This window comes from Nyctibius grandis, chromosome 10, assembly GCF_013368605.1.
Source record: "Nyctibius grandis isolate bNycGra1 chromosome 10, bNycGra1.pri, whole genome shotgun sequence".
Classification (NCBI taxonomy): Eukaryota; Metazoa; Chordata; class Aves; order Nyctibiiformes; family Nyctibiidae; genus Nyctibius; species Nyctibius grandis.
This window is the reverse complement of record NC_090667.1, coordinates 1,762,558-1,789,518: the sequence shown is the minus strand read 5'-3', so window position 1 is coordinate 1,789,518 and position 26,961 is coordinate 1,762,558. Positions and strand designations below refer to the sequence as shown.

The 26,961-nt window shown below is 52.6% G+C and overlaps 1 protein-coding gene across 1 annotated transcript in view; it reads left to right on the top strand.

Moving 5' to 3' along the window:
- The window catches only part of PDLIM4 (PDZ and LIM domain 4), a 42,958-nt gene extending 21,494 nt beyond the window's left edge, over positions 1-21,464 (top strand). Inside the window, exons 3-7 of the mRNA XM_068409494.1 lie at positions 2,192-2,276; positions 15,849-16,027; positions 18,805-18,962; positions 19,795-19,915; positions 20,971-21,464. Coding sequence (XP_068265595.1) covers positions 2,192-2,276; positions 15,849-16,027; positions 18,805-18,962; positions 19,795-19,915; positions 20,971-21,175 — 748 coding nt within the window. The 3' untranslated portion in view covers positions 21,176-21,464. The remainder of the gene's footprint in view (positions 1-2,191; positions 2,277-15,848; positions 16,028-18,804; positions 18,963-19,794; positions 19,916-20,970) is intronic.
- Positions 21,465-26,961: the final 5,497 nt, after the last annotated feature.

Genomic DNA, 26,961 nt, shown 5'->3' with positions numbered 1-26,961 from the left:
TCACGGCGAGGTTCACAGTCTGGGGGAAGGGGAAGCATCAGCTGTAGCTGCTTCTAGACCCAGTTCAGCTCCTGGAAGGCTAATGGCCATATCAGTGATAACAATCAGTCGTGACCATAGTGATGCACCCTCATGGGGGGTGAACAGCATTCGGGGGATGGGCAGGAGCCTGGAGTCACCCCCCAGAAGGGACTACACAGACCGGGGTGAGATGCGTTAGCCATTGGAAGGGGCTGCCCAGGGAGGTGGTGGAGTCACCATCGCTGGAGGGGTTTAAGAAAAGCCTGGACATGGCACTTAGTGCCATGGTCTAGTTGCCATGGTGGTGTCAGGGCAATGGTTGGACTCGATGATCCCAGACGGCTCTTCCAGCCTCATTGATTCTGTGATTCTGATTATGTTCTGGAGGTTGGTGTGGCTGTTGCCCACTCACACCTACACATCTGCACAACAGCAGCATCCCAGGTCCAGCCTGGCGCTTTCCTAAGTGCTAAATGTTAGTTTATAAGGGGATGGAGAAATGAGAAATCCAATAAGACCCAGGAATTCTTGCAACTTAAAAGCAGCTCTACAAATGTCGAGAGCAAGACTTGCAGATCATTACCAGGTGAAAAAACATTTTGGTAAAATATGTGAGCACATGCAAGTAATCTTTTGAGAATGACATTGAGTCTTTTGGAAAACAAATCGTGGGATAAAAGGTGTCTGCAACTTTATTTTGTTAGTTATGTCCTGTTAATGGGTCCGTTTCCCACGAAGTCCCGAGTTGAAGGCCTAGCACTAACCCAGGTCAAGTTATTTTTCTTAGGATTGTCCTGTCAGCCATTGGAATAGAGCAGAGAGTTGTTAGTGCAGGGTAATGATTTCCACATAGCTGACTTTAATCCCCTACAACACATCTGAAAACACTTTTCCCGTCCTTGAGCTGTAAATTAAACGACTCGGAACATTTGAGCGCGACGTCTGATCTCTCACCCATTACGTTAGAGAAGCGTCATTAGTTTTTGCTGTTGCCTAAACACAAAGCTCTGACTGTTGGTAGCGTGAACCTGCTGCCAGGGTGGCGTGGGGTGGCCGTGCTGACCCCCAGGTCCCGCTGCCCTGGGGCTTGCTGGCTGCCCTGTCCTGGGGGGCTGTGGGGACACCTCGTCTGGGGGTCCTGCTGGGATGTTGGGATGGGGGGGTTCCCGCAGCCGGGGTTGGGGTGCGGGCTCAGATGATCAGCCGTCCTGCGGTGCCTGCCCATGGCATCTCCTTGGCCAGTCACCTCTTCATTGTTTGATGGGCCACTCGTGAGGCCGCACCTTGACTCCTGTGTCCAGTTCTGGGCCCCGCACTTCAAGAAAGATGTTGAGGTGTTGGAGCGAGTGCAGAGGAGGGCGACCAAGCTGGGGAATGGTCTGGAGGGTCTGACCTATGAGGAATGGCTGAGGGAGCTGGGGTTGTTTAGCCTGGAGAAGAGGAGGCTCAGAGGTGACCTTAGTGCAGTCTACAACTACCTGAAGGGAGGTTGTAGCGCAGTGGGAGTCGGCCTCTTCTCCCGGGCAACCAGCGATAGGACAAGAGGACATAGCCTCAAGCTTCTCCAGGGGAGGTTCAGGTTGGACATTAGGAATCATTTCTTCTCAAAAGGGTCATTAGCCATTGGAAGGGGCTGCCCAGGGAGGTGGTGGAGTCACCATCTCTGGAGGGGTTTAAGAAAAGCCTGGCCATGGCACTTAGTGCCATGGTCTAGTTGCCATGGTGGTGTCAGGGCAATGGTTGGACTCGATGATCCCAGAGGGCTCTTCCAACCTGATTGATGCTGTGATCCTGTGTGAGCAAGCAAAACAAGAACCACCACAAGTCTTGAGTACTGATTTCTTGAACCGATGTGAGTTTGTTTCTTAAACTCCACACGAAGTTTGAGCCTGGAGTTCAAGAATGGTTTCGAGCTTCCTGGTTTTAATATCATGGAACTGGCATCTTCTCTATTTACCGCTGTACTATTTTTGGGGATAGTTTTAGACAAACACATTTATATACTCATTCTCTGGCAGCCCTATATACTATATATATGTTTGGGGTTTTAGTTTTATTGTTTGGGGTTTTTTTTAAAAGAAGTCTGAGGTTTTTTGTTTGTAGTTTTTCTGGGTTTTGGAGGTTTTTTTTAAAGCAATTTAAATTGAGTTTCCTTATTTTCCCCTTGCAGAGCCGAAGGGAAGACCTGGTCACCCGCTGTTCTGGAAGATGGCAAGGCCCAAGCATACCGGATCAACGTAGAGCCGGAGCCCCAGGTACGGCGGCAGCGCTGGGCCCAAGCTGGGCCCAGGCTCGCTCCTCGGGGCAGAGGGGATCCGCACCTGGGATGTGGGGAGCCTCTGCCCTGCCTGCGGTCCGCCCAGAGCTAAAGGAGTTTCTGTGCGTGGCTTTAAAGCATTGTGTTTGTTAGGCTTCTCTGTGCAGGTCTTGCTGTGCTTTCCTGGGGCTGGTAAAGCCCAGGCTGCTGTGGGGAACCAGGTCCCTGCGCTGATCTGGCCTAGACCCAGCCCCGTAATCGCCCTCCGCCCAGGCGAGGCTTTGCTGAATCGGCATGAGGAGGCTGGGCAGTGCTTTGGGGGGCAGCACCCAGCACCAGACCCCCATCGAGGCTGGTGGCCAAGCTCATGGCCAGCGTTATTTCCCACCCCGCGGCCTCCGACGGCGGGGCGAGGGCACTGATGTCCCCAGCAGCCTGCTGCCAGGCGGTGGACGGGGCTGAACAGATCTCCATCCTTTGTACCCAGCTCTGGACAAACAGCTTGGTAGTGAGGTCAAAGATGACTCTTGTTCTCCTTTGGCTCCTCAAAGGGAAGAAGAGCGGTGTCTCGCTCCTCCCTTTCTGCCTCCGAGTTACCTGACTGTTGGGGTTTTGGGTGTCCATGATGCGTGCTGCAGAGGTGTCTGGGGAATGAGGAGGGGATGGGCAGAGGGGAGCTCCTGCTCTCTTGCTCCTCCTTCAATACTGTGTCCAGTTCTGGGCCCCGCACTTCAAGAAAGATGTTGAGGTGTTGGAGCGAGTCCAGAGGAGGGCGACCAAGCTGGGGAAGGGTCTGGAGGGTCTGACCTATGAGGAATGGTTGAGGGAGCTGGGGGTGTTTAGCCTGGAGAAGAGGAGGCTGAGAGGTGACCTTATTGCAGTCTTCAACTACCTGAAGGGAGGTTGTAGCGCAGTGGGAGTCGGCCTCTTCTCCCAGGCAACTAGTGATAGGACAAGAGGACACAGCCTCAAGCTTGGCCAGGGGAGGTTCAGGTTGGACATTAGGAAGCATTTCTTCTCAGCAAGGGTCATTAGCCATTGGAAGGGGCTGCCCAGGGAGGTGGTGGAGTCACCATCTCTGGAGGGGTTTAAGAAAAGCCTGGCCATGGCACTTAGTGCCCTGGTCTAGTTGCCATGGTGGTGTCAGGGCAATGGTTGGACTCGATGATCCCAGAGGGCTCTTCCAACCTGATTGATTCTGGGATTCTGCATGGGCGCTGAGCTGACACACACACTGCAGGCTGTCCCAGGGCCCAGGAGGGAATGGATGGCAGGACCAACGTCTGCTGAGACCTGGGCACTTTGCTGCAGGTTGGCCAACCCTCCCAGAGCAGCGGCAGAGGCACCAGAGCTGCTTGCAAGCTTCGGAAAACAGAAGTGCATCAGTTCAGGCTGACAAAAAACATCCTGCGATTGCCACAGCACTGCAGGAGCACTCCTGTGCTGACGCTGGGTGTTCACGTACTGCCCACGTGGTTTCCTTCTCCACAAAGGTGCTTTTTGTTACGGGCTGTTTTGTGAGAGCCTTTTCTCTGGTGCTCACGAAGTGCCCATGTGTAGATGCTGTTGGCTTAGCTCTGCTGCTCATCCCTGGAGGTGGCTTTTTGGGTGTCCCGACAAGGGTCCCAAGGTCCCCCCACAGCCCTCCCTTGCTCAGTCCAGAAGGGACACAAGACCCACGAGGGTGGAAGAGGGCAGGGTGATGCTGTGAGGAGTGTCAGCCTCGTGTCCCTTTGAGGAGTGGGGACACGGCACCGGCAGCAGAGACGTCACTGAATGACGAGGACGGGGGTGAGATTCTCCAGACCCTACAAAGAGCAGAACCACATAGTCACGCCTGGGACGTTGGCCATTGCAGCCCTGTGACAGATCAGTAGAGTTTGAAATTATTCTTCATTCCCACCCTGGGGCAGGGGGAGAGCACTGGCAAACCTGCCCTGGTATCACACATGATCTGCTCGTCTTTACTGCCCTGACTGACGGAGCAGGGTGATCTGTGTGCCTGGGCTCTGAGTTCTGGCCATGTTTGCTTCGTTAATCAATTACAGCAATCTTTTTTGACAGATATTTTTTCTTAATAGACTTTGATGTGCCCAAAACTCTATGAATAATATTAAATAAGGACCAAATGTGCAGCAGTTCCGCTGCCAGATACAACATTTCTGAGGTTTAATGCAGATTGGATTTAAATCTGGCTATTAATACATGTTACATATGGATCTCTTTAAAAATTAGACAGTTACATAGAGTATAATGAGGGGGTGGGGATGGATTTTCCTGAATCCAGACCTACACCGAAAACGTCTAAATCTGCGGAGTACTCAGTGAGTAAAGCAGATGTGTTTGTGGCCAGGCATTGAGAGGCGTGTGAACAAGAATAAGGAGGTAAAACCAGCAAAGTTCTGCTTGTGCTATCCTTCTCAGTGGCTGTATCCCCACGTCTTCTTGCTTAATAACGGCTTTTTGGGTTTCCCAGAGAGGAGTTGAAGGAGGTACCATGCGTGGCATCGGAGCATTCTGCTGTGGGTGCACCTGAGATTGTTTAGCCTGGAGAAGAGGAGGCTCAGAGGTGACCTTAGTGCAGTCTACAACTACCTGAAGGGAGGTTGTAGCGCAGTGGGAGTCGGCCTCTTCTCCCAGGCAACTAGCGATAGGACAAGAGGACACAGCCTCAAGCTTGGCCAGGGGAGGTTCAGGTTGGACATGAGGAAGCATTTCTTCTCAGCAAGGGTCATTAGCCATTGGAAGGGGCTGCCCAGGGAGGTGGTGGAGTCACCATCCCTGGAGGTCTTTAAGAAAAGCCTGGCCATGGCACTTAGTGCCCTGGTCTAGTTGACATGGTGGTGTCAGGGCAATGGTTGGACTTGATGATCCCAGAGGGCTCTTCCAACCTGATTGGTTCTGTGATTCTGTGAGATGTGCTGGTTGACTCTTCCCCCTCCCCAAACCAACTGAGCGTGGTTTGCGCTGACTGCTCGGACACGTGCCAGCAGCTGTCCTGACCCTTGCCTTAGTGCAGATGTCCTCTGACTTGCGTGACGCCAAGGGTGATCATCAGCACCCAAGAGAGCAGACCCTTGCTGCAGGCATCCTGTCCCCGGGCGCGGAGATCCCGGCCGTGGCTGGAGCTCCCGTGGGGCGATGCCGTAGGAGCCAGGGCTGTCCTGGGCTGGGTTCATTCAGCCCCTGCAGCAAAGGCATTTACTGGACTGTGAGAAAGAAAAGACTCATCGTAAATAGCTTGGCTCAAAACGTGCAGCCTCTAGGTGCACTTCCTCGCATCTGGAAACAAGCAATCTGCTTTGAAACACGGGGGAAAAATCCTGCTGGAATTCTGCCCTCGAATCACAGAAATAGGTTTGGGGTCGTCCTTGCAAGGGTTTTGAGAGTTTTACCCCAAGTGGCCTTTGCAGTAATGGGGAGCACATGTCTTTCCTTCCTCCAGGTTTTACTCTGTCAACTTTTCCATCATCCTGGGGAAAGATGTCTTGAAAGTCTTTTGAATTGTGACTACAGGAATTCTTGCTGTAGAGGCCCCAAAACATGTGAGCATAAGCTGAATGCCTAAATCTGTGTGATTTCTAAGAAAGCACATACCCTATGATTACATTTTTGTTTATTTAGGTGCAATCTGTCTTGAAGGCAGTGAGGCTTCCAGTTACCTTTTGTGCAGGAGAACTGGGAAGGTGTGGACCAGCTGATGAGCGCTCGTCTCCTCTCCTTCTAAATCTGTTGTACTTTGTCAGTTGAGCTTTGCGGAAAACCCCTGCTCAGAGAGCAAGAATGTAATCAATCCTCCCTATTAAAACTTCGATTAATGCTGTGTCTGCAGGGAGTAACTGCCCTCACAACTGAAGAGGCTGGAGGTGGGGAGAGCTGCTTGGTCACAGCAGAAATCACAGAATCAATCAGGTTGGAAGAGCCCTCTGAGATCATCGAGTCCAACCATTGCCCTGACACCACCATGGCAACTAGACCAGGGCACTAAGTGCCATGTCCAGGCTTTTCTTAAACCCCTCCAGAGATGGTGACTCCACCACCTTCCTGGGCAGCCCCTTCCAATGGCTAATGACCCTTGGTGAGAAGAAATGCTTCCTAATGTCCAACCTGAACCTCCCCTGGCGAAGCTTGAGGCTGTGTCCTCTTGTCCTATCACTGGTTGCCTGGGAGAAGAGGCCGACTCCCACTGCGCTACAACCCCCCTTCAGGTAGTTGTAGACTGCACTAAGGTCACCTCTGAGCCTCCTCTTCTCCAGGCTAAACACCCCCAGCTCCCTCAGCCATTCCTTGTAGGTCAGACCCTCCAGACCCTTCACCAGCTTGGTCGCCCTCCTCTGGGCTCGTTCCAACACCTCAACATCTTTCTTGAAGTGCGGGCAGGATGCTACGGAGTCACCTTCGTGAAATAACGCTTCAAAGCAAGCAGGCTTTGGTGCTCAGGTGCTTACAGCACACGAGCCTGTTGTTAGCAGTGAGGGGCTATAGAGGAGGACACAAATTCAGTGACCTCCAAACTTACATCCTAAATAATGAATCCATCAGTTTCTGCAAGTCCCCCTGTCTTCGTCTCCTTGCAGCATGAGCTTGCTGGTCAAAATACAGCCATGTGGTGCTAATAAAAGGAGAGGATGTTTGTTTTCTTGACAGAAACTGGCAGCTTTCTGGCCCAGGGGGGGCTGGAAATGTGGGCTTCGGGCCATGGGGCAGATCCCCGTCTGCGCTGATTGACAGTAGATCAAGTGTCTGGTGTGAGAATAATTGCAGCAGAAATGGAATAGGCAGCGCGTGGCCGAAGCTGGAGTAGGCTGAGAGTCCTCCCAGAGCTGGGCACGTGGCTGAAATAAGCTCCGTGGGGTGTAAGGCTGGGTGGAGAGGCTGGGTTTCCTCCGGCTGTCCGGGCAGGGAGAGGCACTTCCCGTGGGAATGGCATCCCAGTGCCACCCAGCTGGCAGAGCGGTGCCCACTGGGCTTCTCATACCTGCCCTGACCTCAGAGGTAGCCACCTCATAATAGTGTCAGTCTGCTACACTACTGATCGTACTTGCTCCTAATTGAAAAAAATAAATAAAGATGATGATATGTGGGCTTTGGGTGTGAGTCTGAGCCTCTGGTGTCCCAGCCCTGGGCACCTGGGGACAGCAGTGGTGTCCCACACTGGGGCAGGGAGGGGGGTTTGGTCCGAACTTCACAGAATCACAGAATCAACCAGGTTGGAAGAGCCCTCTCGGATCATCGAGTCCAACCATTGCCCTGACACCACCATGGCAACTAGACCATGGCACTAAGTGCCATGTCCAGTCTTTTCTTAAACCCCTCCAGAGATGGTGACTCTACCACCTCCCTGGGCAGCCCCTTCCAATGTCTAATAACCTTTTCTGAAAAGAAATTCTTCCTAATGTCCAACCTGACTTGTCCCTTGGCACTGATTTTAACAGCTTTAAAAATGTCTTAAATATTCTCATATTTATTTTTTTGGTCTCAGTAAATTATTGTTACTTTTTTATTAAGGATGAACTCAACTCATTTGATTAATTGGCTCCAGGTATTGCTTTAAGTTCTCAATGGGTTGGTGTTGTGTGGGAAACTTCCATACACATCTTTGCAAAAGCAAATGGCACAGACCAGGGTTCCTTCTGTGCACTGGGGGTTAAAGCCTCCTCGCTGGAGAGGTGGAGTCTCCTGCCCCGAGGTGAGGGACCTTCCTTCCTCCCCTGGGCCGCATGGACTGGACATGGCACTTAGTGCCCTGGTCTAGTTGCCATGGTGGTGTCAGGGCAATGGTTGGACTTGATGATCCCAGAGGGCTCTTCCAACCTGATTGATTGATCCTGTGACCAGGAGACCATGGGATGGACTGTGGCTGCTCCTCAAAAGCTCTCGCCGGACCCGCAGCCCCCGTCCAGCCCTCGCGCAGGCATCGGTGGGGGGACGGGGAAAAAGTCTGCCTCAGACTTTGGGGAAAACAAAGGATGAGATAATGCCCTGGCACGAGCGCGGGTTCCCGTCGCCTGGGAACTCCCAGCCTGTTGTTTGAGGCCTGATTTAATCGCAGAAACACGCTGAATCCTGACGGGCGCTGGAAGCGGTGTCAGCCTGGGGCTGCAGGGACTCGGGCAGCGTTTCCCACTCGGATCCTGGGGGTTTATACAGCACCAGGATCTGCTGATCTGCTTCACTGGGTGAAGAGCTTACACACAAGTTGGTGTGAGCTTGTGTTTATTGTTTTTCCTATGATATAATATTGAATCATTTGAAAGGAAAGTTTTCTCAGTACCACGGTGACGCGTCAGACTGTTGTAGCTGTAACCTTTGATGTGAAATCCTCTATATAAATATATTCTCTTATATCCTTTATGTATCCTCTTGTATAAATCAGCATCTTTATTAACTGAGCTTCAATAATCCTGGTATATGAAAGAGGAAAGAACAATCTTAGGATAAAGGGAAAAAAATGGGAGTAGAGACTTCAAAGTGGTGTTTTCTTCTGTCCGGGTGACTTGGACAGTTTGTTCTCATGGCAGGGCAGTAGGAGCTGGGCTGAAACACTAACGGTGTGGGTTCATTTAGGAGAAAACAGAAAATGCTGTGGGATGAAGAGCTAACGCAGATATATACCGTGTTATTGCACTTGATAACATCAGTTTCGGTGATGACTGTTAGCGCAGGTAAGGAAACTGCCAGCTCGTGTGCTCAGAAGTTTGGGAGCACACGTGTCCTTCCGTGTTTCTGTTCTCATCCATTGGGGAAAATAACTTCTCCCATTCCACTTTTCCTTGTTGCTCGTTTAAGATTAATTGCTCTTTGCAGGCTCTTGTTTGACCTGCTGGGGTGAGAGTGTGCGGAGGCAACTGTGTCTGAGAGCCTGGGGGATGCTGGGGGCAGGGGAGATGCTGTGTCTCTGCCCACCTGGACGTGACCCACAGGTGTTTTTCAGCACATCCAACACCTGCACGAGGCTGTGGGGCTCATTTTGAGCTCCCGTCCCGACATGTCCCTCGTTGTGCAGGGGTGGCTGTGCCTTCTCAGGGCACGGACCATCCTGGGGACGCGGGCAGGCTGGGGCTTGGCTCCAGCTTGAGTTGTGTCTCATGTGAACATCGTCTGCGGCCTTTTAACGAAAAGACCATCTGATTTTAAGGGTTTGATCTGTTATTTAGGGAGATCTGAAAAACTAATTTGGTGTTCAGCTGACTGTGAAAGGAGTGTAGGAAGGAGGACGTGATGGATAAGGTTTTTCTTCAGAGCTGAAAGAGGAACTGGGCAGAATATTTGAAATCCATCTCATAAAATAACCCACATGGTCCGTTCATCCAGCTTCAGCAAACTACACCCGACCTTTTTTCTTACCTGTTGATCTTCTGAGCTGAGCTAAAGAGTGGGATTGTACTTACTGGAGCTTTTCAGAGTTAGATTGGAGGCTGCTTAGTCCCTAAAACTGGCATCTCGACAGCACATCTGAACAGTGCTCGTAGGGAAATATGTGTTAAAGCGTGTGTAGCTTTTAAAAATTACCCTTTTCCCCCAGCTTTGGGGGGGGACTTCCTTCGAGGTGAGCTGGAGAATCGATCCCACTCCTGTGGACACCAACCACTGTGTAAATCTGTTATTTGCATTCAAATGAAAACCGTGCTGTCCGTCCTGTAGAGCTTCTCTGGGGGTGATAATAAGATTTCCATTTCTGGTACTTCTGAACCAGTTTATCAGAGACAAAGCATCACCGAGGGCAGCCGAGGCGGCGAGCCTGGGGACTTCTCCTTGCCAAGAGACGGGCTTAGTTTAAATCCATGAGTTAAACTCTGCCCAGCTTTGGATCCCAACACTGTTCCTGTGAGGCAGGCAGCTGAACCTGCGTGCTCGCTTTGATGGATTTTAAAAATCTGAAGAGATTTATGCTTTTTGTTGACTCTGCAAAAGGTGGTTTCAGAATATGATAAACTCTCTCCAAAAGAGACAGGGACTGAGACTGACTTTCAAACCTTTCCAAAATTCCTGCAGGCCCCATGTTTTCCTACAGGGGAACACTTACTGCAGCAGCGATTAGCTTGATAGAAGTATTTAATTTTTGAGTCTTCTGCCCTGTTACAGGTTTGACTAAAGACCCTGAGGGATGAAAGTGTCTCAGTTCGGCTGCTCCAGCAGAGTCAGGGGCACAACTGCCATGAGCAGGCAAAGCTTTGTTCGTATTTGTTACCTAGAGATGCTTTAGCTCTGCGTGGTGAAGCCATAGAGTTTATTTCTATTTCTGCTGAAACCTTCAGCTTGCTTCTTTTAGTGCTCCCCTATATGTTTCCTGAAATTGGAAACGATGTGTCCTGTGAAAAGCATTTGAGCTTCATTTCTGTGCTGATTGTGGTCATTGCTGGGCTGGCTGGGTCCCGGCGTTACACTGTATCTAAAGGAAATACCTTCAGCTGAGAGAGGGGAGAAGAGATTTGCTCATAAGCAGGCATGGAGCAGAGGGACTTGCTAGAAATTGAGTAAGTGCTTGTAGAAGAAGGGGGAAAAAAAGCTTTCCCTATTACAGAATGACAGAATCAATCAGGTTGGAAGAGCCCTCTGGGCTCATCGAGTCCAACCATTGCCCTGACACCACCATGTCAACTAGACCAGGGCACTAAGTGCCATGTCCAGGCTTTTCTTAAACCCCTCCAGAGATGGTGACTCCACCACCTCCCTGGGCAGCCCCTTCCAATGGCTAATGACCCTTGCTGAGAAGAAATGCTTCCTAATGTCCAACCTGAACCTCCCCTGGCAAAGCTTGAGGCTGTGTCCTCTTGTCCTATCGCTAGTTGCCTGGGAGAAGAGGCCGAGTCTCACTGTGCTACAACCTCCCTTCAGGTAGTTGGAGACTGCACTAAGGTCACCTCTGAGCCTCCTCTTCTCCAGGCTAAACACCCCCAGCTCCCTCAGCCGTTCCTCGTAGGTCAGACCCTCCAGACCCTTCCCCAGCTTGGTCGCCCTCCTCTGGACTCACTCCAACACCTCAACATCTCTCTTGAAGTGCGGGGCCCAGAACTGGACACGGGATTCAAGGTGCGGCCTCACCAGTGCCCAGTACAGAGGGACGATCCCTTCCCTAGACCGGCTGGCTACACTATTCCTGATAGAGGCCAGGATGCCGTTGGCCTTCTTTCTGGCTCTTTTTTCTTATTTCTGGCTCTTTGAGGAATTCCCAGGATTAAATCCAAGCAACCTGTCTGTCAGCACCTTCCCCTTAAATACAAAAGGGAAATTGTTCCCTTCGTGCTCTTGATGCTGCATGATGTAGTGGGGTCAACGGCCAGGCATCCAAAAACCAGTTACATTTCTCTTTTCTTCTATCTTAATAAGTGGTGGCACCCAAGGACGTGGTTGAGAGTCTGTGTAGGGTGAGGTACGGCTCAGTGCAAGCAAAGCTGATGGCATGTGGCTGTTGGTGGCCGAGGGTCAGTGGAAAGAGATGCAGTAGCATCTGCGTCGGTACTGTAACCGCACGCAAAACCACCCCAAAACTCACCTGCTGGTGGTGGAGTCACCATCTCTGGAGGGGTTTAAGAAAAGACTGGACATGGCATTTAGTGCCCTGGTCTAGTTGCCATGGTGGTGTCAGGGCAATGGCTGGACTTGATGATCCCAGAGGGCTCTTCCAACCTGGTTGATTCTGTGATTCTGCTCCCAGGCATTGGGACTTTGTCCGTCCAAGCAGCTCCTCTTTAGCTCTGCCTCATGCTTATCTGCTGTGGGGTGGCTGCATGAACCGTGTTTGCCAGGAGGCCTGAGCTCCAGGAGCTCTGAACGCTGCGTGTCAGGAGGTTGGTCACGCTTCAGAACTGATGGTCCTAGAAGGCGAGCGTGAGAAAACAGATTGCGAGTCTGTTTCGTAAGCTAAAGAGTTCTCCTCGGTGAAACTTCGCAGGCCAGCTCTGAGGAAGGGTTTGCAAAGCCTCTTAATTTAAAAGAGGCTGTGAAAAGGAGAAAGAAAAGCCAGCAGAGAAAAGCAAATTAGGTCCCAGAGGGGGGGAAATTGTTTCTGATCTTGAATTTGAGAACTGGAAAGAAATCCATCTGGTTCTAGGTTCCTGAGAACAAACGCGTGAGTGTTTTGCACAACACGAAGCCTTGCAGAGGTCTCACAGCCTTTGGGATGGGAAAAAGGAGCCTGAGCTCTGTCCTGGGAACAGCTTTTTGTGCCACGGGAAAGTTGTGTAGCGAAGGCTGGTGTGCTCTCAGAGGGGTCAGTGCTGTCTGTGCGTGTCCCACAGAGCCACAAGCTGCCCCTGACACGGAGCACAGGTCTCCAAAGCCTGTAGAGACCTTGGTGGAGGAGGCTGAGGGACATCCATCGCTCCGTCTCCATGGTCTCGGTCTGGTGGGCGTTAGGGTAGCGGGAGCGCTCGGGGTCGGGCAGGAGGAGCCCGTTGACCCGTATGGATGCTGCCAGGTCACAGCCTTGAGCACATAGCCTCAAGCTTTGCCAGGGGAGGTTCAGGTTGGACATCAGGAAGCATTTCTTCTCAGCAAGGGTCATTAGCCATTGGAAGGGGCTGCCCAGGGAGGTGGTGGAGTCACCATCTCTGGAGGGGTTTAAGAAAAGCCTGGACATGGCACTTAGTGCCCTGGTCTAGTTGACATGGTGGTGTCAGGGCAATGGTTGGACTCGATGATCCCAGAGGGCTCTTCCAACCTCATTGATTCGGTGATTCTATGATGTACAAGTTGCTGAGCCCAACAGGGACATGTGGGCACCGCTTTACAAACTGCCTCGGATTAAAGCAAGGCCATGGAGATTATGGTCTCCATGGGTGGAGGAGGTTTTTGTTCCAGAAACAGTGGCCAGCCCCGTGCTCCCCAACACAGTCTGGGTGTCCCTGGTGCGGGGGAGCCCGTGGGCCAGGGCAGAGGCTCCAGCCACCGCTTCCCTCGCACCAGCTGGGCATCACAGATAATTAACGATAATGACTTTTTAAAAGCACAACTCCGCAGCTCGCACTGCCCTGCCAGCCAGCATGGGCCATTGCTTTTTTTTCCCCTGAAATGTTTATGATCCTTCTTTTCCTCTCTGTGTCACAGCTGAAAGTGTTTTTCTTTATTTCCCTTGAAATAATAATGTAAATCTGGGAACTGGAAACCCGTAGCCTGGTTGTAATTTTCTTTTTTTTTTTTAAGAGTATAAATTGGGGAACAGTTAAAATTATATTATTCCTGGCAGCAAAATTCCTTTTTTAATAGATAATTTGAAGTTGTTGTGTTGGAAGCAGCCTTTCCCACATGTGTGTGCATGCACGGTGTGGAAGGAGCAGTGAGAGAGGGCTCGGGGCGGTTGCCGAGGCTTTCGAGGTGATGGAGCTCGCAGGAGTCTGCAGTTTTTCAACTGGTGGCAGAAAAAAACCCTCAAAGGCACCATCTTGCAGTTCTTAATTACGCCCGGTTTTTATCAATGGGAGTTTTGCCTTAGGAAGGACTGAAGGGTTGGGCTTTCGTGATCTTTTGCTTAACAGGGTCTGGTTTTTATTTCTCTTAGCTGTTCATTTTTACAAGGCTGGGGAGTGCCAGTGTTTTCTGCTCTGCACCACGGGTAGACATTTGTTTCCAATTAGTATTTATTGGATTATTTCGGTCAAAAGTAAGCTTTGTGTTAGAGCCCCGCAATATGTGCTTTGTTACACAGAATCACAGAATCAACCAGGTTGGAAGAGCCCTCTGGGATCATCGAGTCCAACCGTTGCCCTGACACCACCATGTCAACTAGACCAGGGCACTAAGTGCCATGTCCAGTCTTGTCTTAAACCCCTCCAGAGATGGTGACTCCACCACCTCCCTGGGCAGCCCCTTCCAATGGCTAATGACCCTTGCTGAGAAGAAATGCTTCCTAATGTCCAACCTGACCCTCCCCTGGCCAAGCTTGAGGCTGTGTCCTCTTGTCCTAGCGCTGGTTGCCTGGGAGAAGAGGCCGACTCCCACTGCGCTACAACCTCCCTTCAGGTAGTTGTAGACTGCACTAAGGTCACCTCTGAGCCTCCTCTTCTCCAGGCTAAACACCCCCAGCTCCCTCAGCTGTTCCTCGTAGGTCAGACCCCCCAGACCCTTCACCAGCTTGGTCGCCCTCCTCTGGACTCGCTCCAACACCTCAACATCTTTCTTGAAGTGCAGGGCCCAGAGTTAGTGGGTCGCAGGACGGTGTTTGCTTGTTCTGCTTGCTTTTGCATCAGCATCAGCCTCCTGAGAAGGTTCAAGGCAGCATCGCTGGGGATCTGCCCTCGAACAGATTAAACAGATCGCAGCCTCTTACACAACATCTATTTCTGCCATGGCCACGGGCATGTTTCTGCTCCGCGTGGCTGGCGATAGCAGCTGGCACGTGTCCTCCGGCCGTGTCCCAACGGCTGGAATCAGCCCCTCGCTGGGGAAGGGGCTGCTGGTCGCTCCCAGGCTGAGCGTGCACGGGTAGAGCCTGGCCCAGGTGGCTTATGCCGAGATTAGCAGTAGGTACTGTTGGATTTATGGGTGTGCGCGGGGCTGACTAACAAAGCTTTGGCAAAAACACGTAGGTCGTGCTTTGTGGAGCTAAAGTAATATGGAAAACTTGCATTTTAATGGCATCTGAGTTCCTGACTTGAGGTCACATGGCAAAAAGATTTCCGTAGTTTGCCTTGGGAATTAAAAAGCCAACGACAATATGAATGCCAAGCTGAGCACTTGACCATGTGTTTCACAGAATCACAGAATCAATGAGGTTGGAAGAGCCCTCTGGGATCATCGAGTCCAACCATTGCCCTGACACCACCATGGCAACTAGACCAGGGCACTAAGTGCCATGTCCAGGCTTTTCTTAAACCCCTCCAGAGATGGTGACTCCACAACCTCCCTGGGCAGCCCCTTCCAATGGCTAATGACCAGTTTCTCACACTGTTAATGACTGATCTTATTTTGGGAGAAAACCTCCAGAAATGAACATGGATCTTTGCGGACGAGGGTAGCTGCAAGGAAGTGAAAACACCAGGACTGGCCCCTGGGCTCGTGGACTTGCCCGACCCGTGCGGGTGGCTGCAGAGCCCGGGTTTTATCCTGTTTTGCTGATGTAGATCAGGAGTGACTGCCCCAAAGAAGGTTGGATGGGGCTTTGAGCAACCTGGTCTGGTGGAAGGTGTCCGTGCCCATGGCAGGGGGTTGGAACTAGATGAGCTTTAAGGTCCCTTCCAACCCAAACTATTCTATGATTCTAAGTCACGAGAGCGATAAGTGCTCTCGGGGTGATGTAACACGAAATGAGAAGCAGACTCGCAGCCTTTTTTCTGCGGAAATAACAAATATGCTTTTACGGGAGAATAAATGCAGAATACTTGGCAGTGGCTCACTGTGGGGGAACAGGCAAGTTCATCTGGTAGGAGACCAAGGCAAGCTGCGGGGACTCAGCAAGATTTAACTGTGGGTCGAGTCTGAGTTTTCCTTTCCCTGCCGCATATCTCTGTTTTCCCCAGCGCGTGTAAAATATTATTACTGCAAACTGCACGTCCCAACGCAGTCTCTCCGTGTGTATCATACCAAGAGCTGTAAATCTCACAGGTTGTTTCTGCTTTTTCTTCTCTTCCAGGACAACGGGCCCACCCCAAGCAGGAGGGCGATGCCCCACGGGGCTGGGGGCAGCCCCATGGACACGAAGCCGATGCTGAGCGTGCAGCCGCAGCACCCGGCCCGGCCCCACGCTGCCGGCGGCTCCGAGGCGGCTCTGCCGGGGCAGCTCAGCGGGCTCCACATCGCTCCTGCCCACAGGTAGGACGGGGGCTCGGCTCGCACGCTGGGTCCTGCAAACTGGGTGTCAGGGGGGTGCGTTGAGGCTGTGGTGCTCCTGGAGCTCCAGAGATGCCAGGTTCAGCGCCTGCTCCGTTAGTCACAGAATCACAGCATCAATCAGGTTGGAAGAGACCTCGTGATCATTGAGTCCAACCATTGCCCTGACACCACCCTGTCAACTAGACCAGGGCACTAAGTGCCATGTCCAGGCTTTCCTTAAACCCCTCCAGAGATGGTGACTCGACCACCTCCCTGGGCAGCCCCTTCCAATGGCTAATGACCCTTGCTGAGAAGAAATGCTTCCTAATGTCCAACCTGAACCTCCCCTGGCCAAGCTTGAGGCTGTGTCCTCTTGTCCTATCACTAGCTGCCTGGGAGAAGAGGCCGACTCCCACTTCACTACAACCTCCCTTCAGGTAGTTGTAGACTGCACTAAGGTCACCTCTGGGCCTCCTCTTCTCCAGGCTAAACACCCCCAGCTCCCTCAGCCATTCCTCATAGGTCAGACCCTCCAGACCCTTCCCCAGCTTGGTCGCCCTCCTCTAGACTCACTCCAGTTGAGTGTAGGTGGGAGAAAAAAACAAGTCAAACTGAAAAACCAACCCCAAAAACAAAACTAAAAAAGTGGGTTTGGAGATGCCAAATGCTGAACAAAATGGCCGTGTGTATGTATGCAGCGACTAGACGAGTAGATGTGGTGCTGAGGGACATGGGTTAGCGGTGGACTTGCCAGTGTTGGGTTAATGGTTGGACTCGATGACCTTAAAGGTCCTTTCCAACCAAAACAATTCTGTGATTCTAACTGCAACCCTGAATTTAAGCTTGTGCTGCTGAAGCAACGTTCAACCATTTATCTTGGAGATGGGTGAAGGTGCTGGTTTTCCAGATCTACGTAAGATCCTTCTGCTGCCGATGGGGGTAGGTAGGTCAGCGGCATCAGATCTGGTCCCCAGGCTGGGATTAATGCCAGGGAGCAGCACAGATGTCAGTATCCTTGTTTTCAAAGTATATATTCAAGGCAGGACAGAGGGGTTTGCCCTCCTCGGAGTCGGGATCGCACCACCACACACCCAGGAGCAGACACTTGGCCTGGGAGCTGGAGGTATCCACAGAGACAACGAACCCCAGTAAACTCGGGATGTTTATAACTGTAAGATCTGCTCAGTGCAGCTGTCTGCAGGCTGGGAAATAAATAACGGTCGTAGGAAAGAAAAAGCTTTTGTGTAGCCAAGAACAGTTTGGGGGGGGATAGCTCAGACTCTGAGACAGGCCAGGTTGTGGGCTGCGATGCTTTCACATGGCTGATGCTGATTTATGCTCCTCCAGACTGGCAAAATATTCTGCAAGAAAGTAAAGTCTGTATCAAATACAGAGCAGAGAGAGTTTCTTTTCAGCTCAGGAACTCTGTGCCTGCAGGAATTCATATTTCAGTGAGCTGTAGGAGAACCTGGTCGGTCGCTCCCAGAAAGCAGAGCTTTGGCTTTTCTTGGAAAGTGAATTTCCTTTGGGGTTTTTTCCTTTGTTTGTTTGAAAGTGAATTTTATTTCTTTTTTTTTTTAAGCAGGCGTGAATATAATGCTGATGGAGAAAATGAGTCAGGTGATGGCTATAACTGTTAGGCTCTCTGAGGGGGCTCTTGCTGGTTTTGTTGGTTTTATAATGAACTCGATGACCTTCTCCTTAAAAAGGAAGAGGAGCCCCTTCCCACGAAGCTGGGCTGTGCTTTGGGGCCTCGGCAAAGCACAACAGCGCTTGAAATCACAGAATCACAGAACCAATCAGGTTGGAAGAGCCCTCTGGGATCATCGAGTCCAACCATTGCCCTGACACCACCATGGCAACTAGACCAGGGCACTAAGTGCCATGGCCAGGCTTTTCTTCAACCCCTCCAGAGATGGGGACTCCACCACCTCCCTGGGCAGCCCCTTCCAATGGCTAATGACCCTTGCTGAGAAGAAATGCTTCCTAATGTCCAACCTGACCCTCCCCTGGCGAAGCTTGAGGCTGTGTCCTCTTGTCCTATCGCTCATTGCCTGGGAGAAGAGGGAGAATTCGTCTCTACTCAAAACATGTACCCAAAATATTTTTGATTCCAGACGACGCTTTTCATGTTTTGATGTATTGAGTGAACTGGAATAATGGTTTAAATCACTATTTGTTGTCTGTTGTGCCCCCATCGTGCTGCACACAGACAAGGAGCAGCTTCGGGTCTGGGTGCCGAGGGTCGGTGCGGGGTTGGGGGTTATGGGGCTGCTCTCGTGTCCCATCCTCGGTGCTCAGCAGCCCGGCGGGGTGGTTTTTCCATTTAAGCTGTGGGCTGTGTCTGGCAAATGCATCTTTTAACGCAGCCGCCTACAGAAGCACTAACTGGAGAGAGGCGTTTGTGGGTGCTGAGGGGATTTGCTGTCCTGCCTTTGCCCTAACAGCGGTACAAGGGGTGAGCAGATCCCCTGGCCCTGTGTAATTAATGAAATGCATTGTTTTATCCATTTTTTTCAATAAATTCCCGTGTGGCAGAGCAACTTTAGGTGCTTGCAAGCAGCTGCCCTCCTCCTGAAGGCATCTGGTCGCTGGGCCAGCCCCGGCTGTGCTGCTCAATCGGAGCTGAACAGGGAAGGGGTTTGGGGCAGTTCTGGGACAGGCACGGGAACACAGCGGGGTCTGAGGGCATCTGTGGAGGTTTCAGTACCTCCCTGATGAGCTGGCAGTTGCTGTTTGTATTTCACTTGAGCCTTTCTTGCTTTTCCTTAAAACAGCCTGGACCCCTTGAAGTCTCTCCCACGGAACAGAAATGGGATTGATGTGGAGTCAGATGTCTACAAGATGCTCCAGGATTACGAAAAGCCCATTTCAGAGCCGAAGCAGTCTGGGTCCTTCCGATACTTGCAGGGCATGTTGGAGGCTGGTGAGAACGGTAAGGAGCTTGGCACCCCCAGCGTGTCCCAGCGAGCCCCCAACACCTCCCCGGGACTGGGGCCGCGGCGCTGTGGGGCTTCAACCACCACTCGTTCCATGGCCACACACCCGCCAAGCTGCTCTTGGAGGCTCAACCTCCTTCTCCTTCCCTTGATGAGCTCCAGAAGCTTGAAAAGCCTCTGAGGAACGTGTCTGTGAGAGCTGACGGGGTGGGTTTGCAAACTCCTCTGCTCTGGGTCATTTTACCCCACGTCACTTCAGTGCTGGGGCAGCTCAGCTCGGCACGGGAGGGTCCAGGCACCCTGCGAGGGAGAACACCCGGGTGGCAGCTTTCACGTGGGGTTTCATCCACTCAGGCCAGCGTTGGGAGGCTTGCCACATTTTGTGGCAGGCTTGGGCATCATGTGAAAATTGGACCTTGCAAACAGCTTCTGCGTGGCAGCTTGTTTTCCTGAGGTGGTTTGTGAAATGTCACGGCCCAGCGCGGTTGTGTAAGATCACCGGGGCGGAACCGTGGGGCTGGGGAGGTAAATGGCATTTGCATAAACCTCAGCAAGGCAGGGAGGGAGATCAGGAGCTCTTGGCTCCCTCCTCGCGTCTGTCACAGCTTCCTGCCTCTGTCATTAACACAGGCAGGAGCCAGCTCTGAGCATTAAATAATGAGATCCCCAAACTATACATTTCAGCTTCTTATTTTCCTTTCAACCTTAAGTCCATTGGGGATTTTATGTTCAAACTTTCAGGCTTCGCTTCACAGTCATTAAAAAAAGAAAAAAAAAGGCTCCAAGAGGACGAGTTTTCAATCTGTGTCTGTTTAAAATTCTTGGCAGGTGAAAAACTCGACAAGCTGAGCAACCCCCGAAACATCAAGTCGCCGGCGTCGAAGCTGGGCGGTGCCATGTCGGGGCTGCAGCTGCTCCCCGAGTGCACCCGCTGCGGGAACGGCATCGTGTGAGTGTGGCGTGGGGACGGGGACGTGGGGACACGGCTGGGTCCTGCCAGACACGGGTTAGGGCTGACAGCGGGGTACCTGGGATCCCAGGCTGATTCTTGCTAACCGTGCACAAACCTGGAACGGAGGGATGCGGTTGGGTTTGCCCCTTTAAAGGGAATCTTGGAGCAAAACGGGGATGATTCGTGGGGTGGTTTCTGCCCTGCTTATCACAGTACCTGCCCGGGGCCTGTGGCTTGCGCCCTGGCACTCTTCCCCTGCCTCACGGATGCCTCGAGGGTCAAGCAGAAGGGTCTGTGGAGTATTTGTGTTCGTTTGTTGAAGAGTTACTCTCAGGTGGATGGATGTTGGGTCTGATTTCAGAGAGTGTAGGCGCTTTTCTCCTTCATCGTATACGTAATTTATGTCCTGTTGTAACGTATGTTCTGCTGAAGCCAGGTTTGCTGGCTGAGAGCCCGCTCTGCGAGCGCCCGTGAGCACGTTGTTGCCGGTGCTGGGAGCTGAGGTCCCAGCCCGGCCAGCAGTGCTCGGAGGGTGCTGGCTCCCTGTGCTGGGGTTAGAATCCCAGAATCAATGAGGTTGGAAGAGCCCTCTGGGCTCATCGAGTCCAACCATTGCCCTGACACCACCATGGCAACTAGACCAGGGCACTAAGTGCCATGTCCAGGCTTTTCTTAAACCCCTCCAGAGATGGTGACTCCACCACCTCCCTGGGCAGCCCCTTCCAATGGCTAATGACTCTTGCTGAGAAGAAATGCTTCCTAATGTCCAACCTGACCCTCCCCTGGCACAGCTTGAGGGTCTGGGCTCAGCGTAGACGTTTGAGGCTCAGCTTTGCCTCGAGGCGGGTGTGGAGCATCCCTTCCCATGGAGATATGGTGGAGCCATGCCCGGAGGAGGGTGGCAGCTTTGGGTGGGCTGAGATGTTGGGATGGGAATCCACGATAATGCCCTTACGTGCCCCTGCATGCCACTTTCCACTCGAGGCAGCAGGAGAAGCTGTCTGTGCTCGTTGTTCCTCCATCTCACCAGACCTCTCGCCATCTCTCCCCAGGGGCACCATCGTCAAAGCTCGGGACAAGCTCTACCACCCCGAGTGCTTCATGTGCGACGACTGCGGCCTCAACCTGAAGCAGCGAGGGTATTTCTTCATCGAGGAGCAGCTGTACTGCGAGACGCACGCGAAGGAGAGGGTTAAGCCCCCCGAGGGATATGACGTGGTGGCTGTTTATCCAAACGCCAAAGTTGAACTTGTCTAAACCCCGGGCTGTGCTCCGGAGAGGTCGGCGGCCGCGCGCCCACCCACGGCCTCCCCGCCGGCTCGGATCAACCCCGACTGCCAAAGCCCCAGTTAAAATGCCTTTTCCTAGATAAAACCGTTTACACTTGGGATCTCCGGGGGATGGTGTTGAAAGCAAACGAGCAGGTTTTTCCCTTCTTTTTGACACTCTGCTTTTCGGGTTGCCGTGTCGGGTTATTAGTCTGTGCCATAACCTTATCCGAGAGCTGTGTAAATATTGATTAATTCTCTACTTTATTCATATAAAACCAGTATTCCTTTTTTTTTTTTTGCCCCTCTCTTCTGAAAAAGCAAGGAAGATGTTTTAAAAGCTCAAAGAAAATAAGGCACTTTAACAAAAGAAGCTGACCCCTATATCCTGACCTTAATCTCCTGCCCTCCGGCTGCCCCAGTGATTAAAACTGACCCCCTGAGGAGTCTGGGGCAGTACCAGTGGGTCGGGGTCCCCGGCTCAGCCCCGTCCCAGCAGAGGTGGTCTCAAAACAGTATTTGCTGTGACATTCCCTGGATCCGGGCGCTGCAGTTGGAGGCTGACACAGACAGACCCAAGATCCCCGAGATCTCTCCACACTGAGCGTGCGACGAGGCTTTGTCCTTCCTTCCCTCACTCCCAGTTCAGTTGTTCTCTCATCTACTCACCCGTGCAGCGCCTGTAAGGGACACTGAAACAGCACGGAGCTCCCGCGCTCCTGCCCCACAGCTGTCCTCGCTTCGGCCATCCTGACTCTTCCCCAGCTTTTGCTATATTTTTGTAGTCCTTTATTTCTGGATCCCCAGACCGCTGCCTCGCAGCAGGGACGTGGGGCTGAAACCCCTCCAGGCACTTGGGAAGTGGCTGGAGTGGGGTGAGCCCCGAGCCCAGGGGCAGCGGGTTAGATTTGTACCCGTATCCCAAGGCTGCACTTTCAGCCAGGTCCTTCATTCGCTTTATTTGATGGGGAAAAGTTTCTGAGGCTCTTGGGATGTTGCTTTGTTGGATAAATGGTTTTTTTCACATTAGTGTTTGGAGGGGAGAGAGAGTGTTCAGTCACACAGGTGCTGGATGCCAGGGGCCGTGTGTTTGGTACCACGAGGCTACTGCTGCTTTGTGACAGCCCCCTCCCTCCTCCTTGTTTGAGAGAGGGAGGATGGGGGGGAGAAAAAGAAACACCTGTGCTTGCTTCCCTTCCGTGGAAAAGGAAAATAAGAGATGGGGCGATGGCCAAAGCGCTCCTACCCCTTCTGGTTCTCCATAACAGGGGGCTGAGAGATCTGGGAGCGGAGGGTCGGGAGCATCGTCCTGGTTGGGGCTGAGCATGCAGGTTCTTCCTACAGGTGCTGCACCCCAGAGGGAGGGAGGATTTGAGGGTGTTACAGAGCCACAGTTAGACTTTTTCTTGTGGAGCCTCAGAGGGATTTGGGCAGCGCCTGCCCCGTGCCCGGCAGCGTGTGTGTCCTGGCTGGGTACCTGGAGGCTTCCCCTCAACCCCGTACAGCACCGGGAGCGCTGGGCACGGGGCTTTGCTTTTCATGTCAAACCAAGTTCCCACAAATCCATTTTTCCACGCCGTTGGCTGGTGATGCCCTTTCTTAGCATTAATCAACTCATCTGATCCCCCCGAGGAGCCCAAAGCTGGAGCATCCTCACACAGCCCCGTGCCGGGGCACGTTGTTCCTTGGCTTCGGGCCACCTTATTCACAGTGTGGGGTTTGTAGGAGCTGCCCAAAGCCGAGCAAGGCCCCGTGTCACCAGGTGATGCTATTGAACTCTGTAAAACAAGGGGAGGGTGATGTTTGTATGAAATAAAGAATAAAATTGTATTGTCGGGTTTGTCTCGCGTTCCTGGTCTCCCATGGCAGTGCCCGCACGGGCAGGGGTCCCTGGGCATCCAGGAGGACACTGGATAAACCTTACACAGTGTCTCAGGGCCGGAGAGCTGCACTTCTCCCAGCAGGGTGCGTTGGGAGCCTTGTCTGAGGGTTGCTGGGTGGGTTTGGGGGGTGTTAGTTGTGTTTTTTTAACTCCCAACCATCCCACCTGATGGCCCCAGCTCTCGCCGGACCAGGAGCCGCAGCTCTGCGGGCCTGGGGCTGTCGCCTGCCCCGTCGCCGTGGGGGGGATCCAGGCACCCTTCTCCCCAGCATGGTGCACACCACGGTACAGCTGTGAGCAACCAACGCTCCTCAACGTCCCCTCGCCCAGCGCCGGCCACGGCACCGCTCGGGCTCGTGCCCCGGAACCAGCCCAGGGAGCCCGGAGCTGCGACACCGGCATGGTGGGGGCAAAGCTGGTCACACAATCACAGAATCAATCAGGTTGGAAGAGCCCTCTGGGATCATCGAGTCCAACCATTGCCCTGACACCACCATGGCAACTAGACCAGGGCACTAAGTGCCATGTCCAGTCTTTTCTTAAACCCCTCCAGAGATGGTGACTCCACCACCTCCCTGGGCAGCCCCTTCCAATGGCTAATGACCCTTGCTGAGAAGAAATGCTTCCTAATGTCCAACCTGACCCTCCCCTGGCGAAGCTTGAGGCTGTGTCCTCTTGTCCTAGCACTGGTTGCCTGGGAGAAGAGGCCCTGTCCCAGCCCATCATTGCTGACCCTCGAACCACAGCAGCCCCACGGGGGACCAGGAGGGGGAGGGTGGGCACACAGGGGTCTGGCAGCCGTATCAGAGGGATGTTGGCTTAGGTAGCCAAACCTCCCCGGGTCTGGTTTTAATAGTTGATGGGTGTTTGATTCACTGGTGTGTGGGAAAGTCAGAAGAAACAGGAGATAAGTGCCTCCAACAGGTACTTAATCTAAAAGGTTTCATTTGGAAAGTGTTCATAGATGGGAGTTGTTGCTTGTATGTGCCTGAAAATATTTCAAAAGACAAAGCCTCTGAGGTCTGCATGTGGCATGGAAGGTTTTCCTATAGTCTGGGTCTGCGGAACAACATGTCTAATTAATGCACGTAATCAAATAATTAACATGCTCATGACTCTCCAGCTAGTGATTTTTTTGTTCACCCTTGAACACAGACGGATGTTGGGTGTGTTTGTGTTACAGCCACCCCCGTTCCCCCTGCCCTGGGCACTGCTGCTGGGGGGCTTGATCCCCTCCCATGGGGCGATCCCCAGGGTGACAGTGGGGGGGACAGGGTGCCTGGGGCCCTGCCATCCCCGGGGCAGCCCCCATCTGACCTGCCCGAGCCCAGGAGCCTCCTCCAGGCTCCTGGCTGCTGCGTAAGATCAAACACGATGAAGGGCCCCGGTTATTAACTAAATGAGGTGGGACCGGGGCCAAACTGATCCAAGTTCTAATTGTTTAACTTTTTCCATGTATCATCATTAAAGTTTCCTACTTAGCTGGGCATTATTTCCACCACCACACCCCCTTTCTCCTGCTGCTTTTGTTCGGAGTTGTTTAACTTTGCTTTTCTTGCTGGATGGCTGCCTGAGGGACCTTAAAAAAAATCTCAGCGGGTCCATTTGTATTAGGATAAAAGTCCTTGGGCCATAGGAGGGGAGGGAGAGGGAGAGTTCATTCCCTCTCCTCCCTTTCTCGTGTGTGAAAGAGGCTATTTTAATTACTTCAGGGGAAAAAAATCTCCCCCTTGTGTAATAAAACACACCAAACTGCTCCTGACTGTAAGGGAACTTACCTGCAGGTTATTTCGCCTCTGGTTCTCCCCGGGAAAGCCCAGGCTGTCAGGAAACACCCCCAGAGCTCTGCCAGCTTCTCCCACCGGGATATTTAAATGCTTTGAATTTTCTGAGCCACCAGCTGGAGGGGACCTCAGGAGGCCACCCGGCCCCTGCCCCTGTCCCCAGGCAGCGCCAGCCACCCTGTCCCTCGCAGGAGGTGTCTGATCTGTCCTCAGGATGGAGACTGCCCGCTCCCCTGGCAGCGTGTCCCGGGGTGTTCCCGAACATCTGGAGGGGCGCAGGACGTGCAGGGGGTGCATGGTGTGCAGGGGAACGTATGGGATGCATAGGGCAGATAGAGGTAACGGGGGGGTGCACGGGGCTATACGGGATGTGTAGGGGGTATGTGGGGGTACCTGAGGTGTACAGGGGTATGTACAGGGATGGGCACCCAAACAGCCAGCGGGTTCGGGCAGGGTGGGAGAGGAACCTGCGCTGGGGGGTTCCTGCTGCCATGGCCAGTGTCCTGGTTTCCCTTTCACTGAAGTTAAAGCCCTTTCATCAGCAGTTAAACCCAGGGCAGCTGCCCCAGGCTGGCCCACAGGTGTGTGCTACAGCATTGACATCAAGTTCACTATAAAAGGGAGGGTTTGGGGGGGGGAGAGGGGGGTTGGTTTTGCTCTCCTTTTCTCGTTCCCAGTAATTGCTGTTCCTGGAACAACCTGCTGCAGCTCTGTAGCTAAGTATACTTGTGTGTTTTGTGTTATTGTTGATATTGTTTTCTCAATTTTATTAAATCTGTTCAATTTTAACCCACGTGTCTCTCTCTTTTTCCCAGTTTCCTTCCTTGGTTGGGGAAGGGACATTGGGTGAGAGAAAAACTGTTCTTGTTTAGCCCCGGGTGTGGGCTAGATGAAGACAGGGGGTTCCTGGGTGGGAGCAGCCAAACCCCCTGGGGAGCAGCGTTTCTGAGAAACCTTGCCAGCTCCTCACCATCTGATTTCACTTTACAGGAATCTCTCCGACCTCATTTCCCACACACTGCTCTTCATCTAATAGCTGAAGGCATCTGAGCAAGCTGCAGTGAAATGCACCGGCTGCTTTCAGAGGGGTCAGTTGGGAGAACCAGGACTGGTCTGTTCTCTCCAGTGAATTTCCTCTGCGAGTGCCCGAGCCATTTACTGGCCACTAATTCCATGTGGTTTTCATCATCTCCATGCCTGGGTTGAAGCATCCCTGATGTTGGATCAGAAGGGGGGGGGGTTGCAATCTGGGGAGCACCCGGCAAAGGCTGGCAGGAGTGTGGCATCGCTCTGGGCTGAAGTGATTGCCCGCAGTGTACGGTGCTGTGGCAGAGCTGGCTAGAACACAGGGTGTTCCTGTAACTACTAATTGATGTAGATTCACAATGTAAGAGAAAACCCCATGGTGTTTTCATGTTGAACACATGAAATATAGTACATAAAGGATTCGTCTGCAAACCAGATAAACCTGTGTCATACATGTCTGCTTACTTTTGGCATGCTCAATTTGCAGTCTAACCGCAGTTATTTATGAGCACTGCAAATTATTCCTCTGTAAACAACTGCTGTTGACTGAATTATTATTAAGATTGCATTAACATTAATGCTTAAGACAATATACTCCCAATTCCTTATTTCCTCAGGGCAGCAGGCATGCGTTGCCTGCCTTTACTGTGGTTCTTGCCCAGCCCCAGGGCAGGGCAGGCTGCTGCCTGCTGCTGCCTGTGAGCCCCTGATCTGCCCGAATCACCCCCACCCCGGCTCCTGCTCTGCTCTTATCACTGGGGACAGCTTTGGCTGTGGGGTGGCTCAGGCATGGCATCGAGATGCCACCTCCAGCTGCTCTCCAAGCAGGAGGTATCTGAACCTTCCCCATTTATCGCGTGACATCAGCTCTCCATCCCTTATCCCGAGGAGCAGCGGATCGCTGCCTGGCCCGGATAAATGCTGCCATCTGCTTCTCCTCCCCAGGCACTGCCGCAGCCAGCGCTCCCCGCTCTGCGCCTCCGCCATCCCAGGCGCCCACGTAACCCCCTGACCACCTCTGCTGAGAGGTGTTACCCCAGCCTGCCCTTGCCCGCCACCGGCACAGGGGTCCCCAGCTCTGCA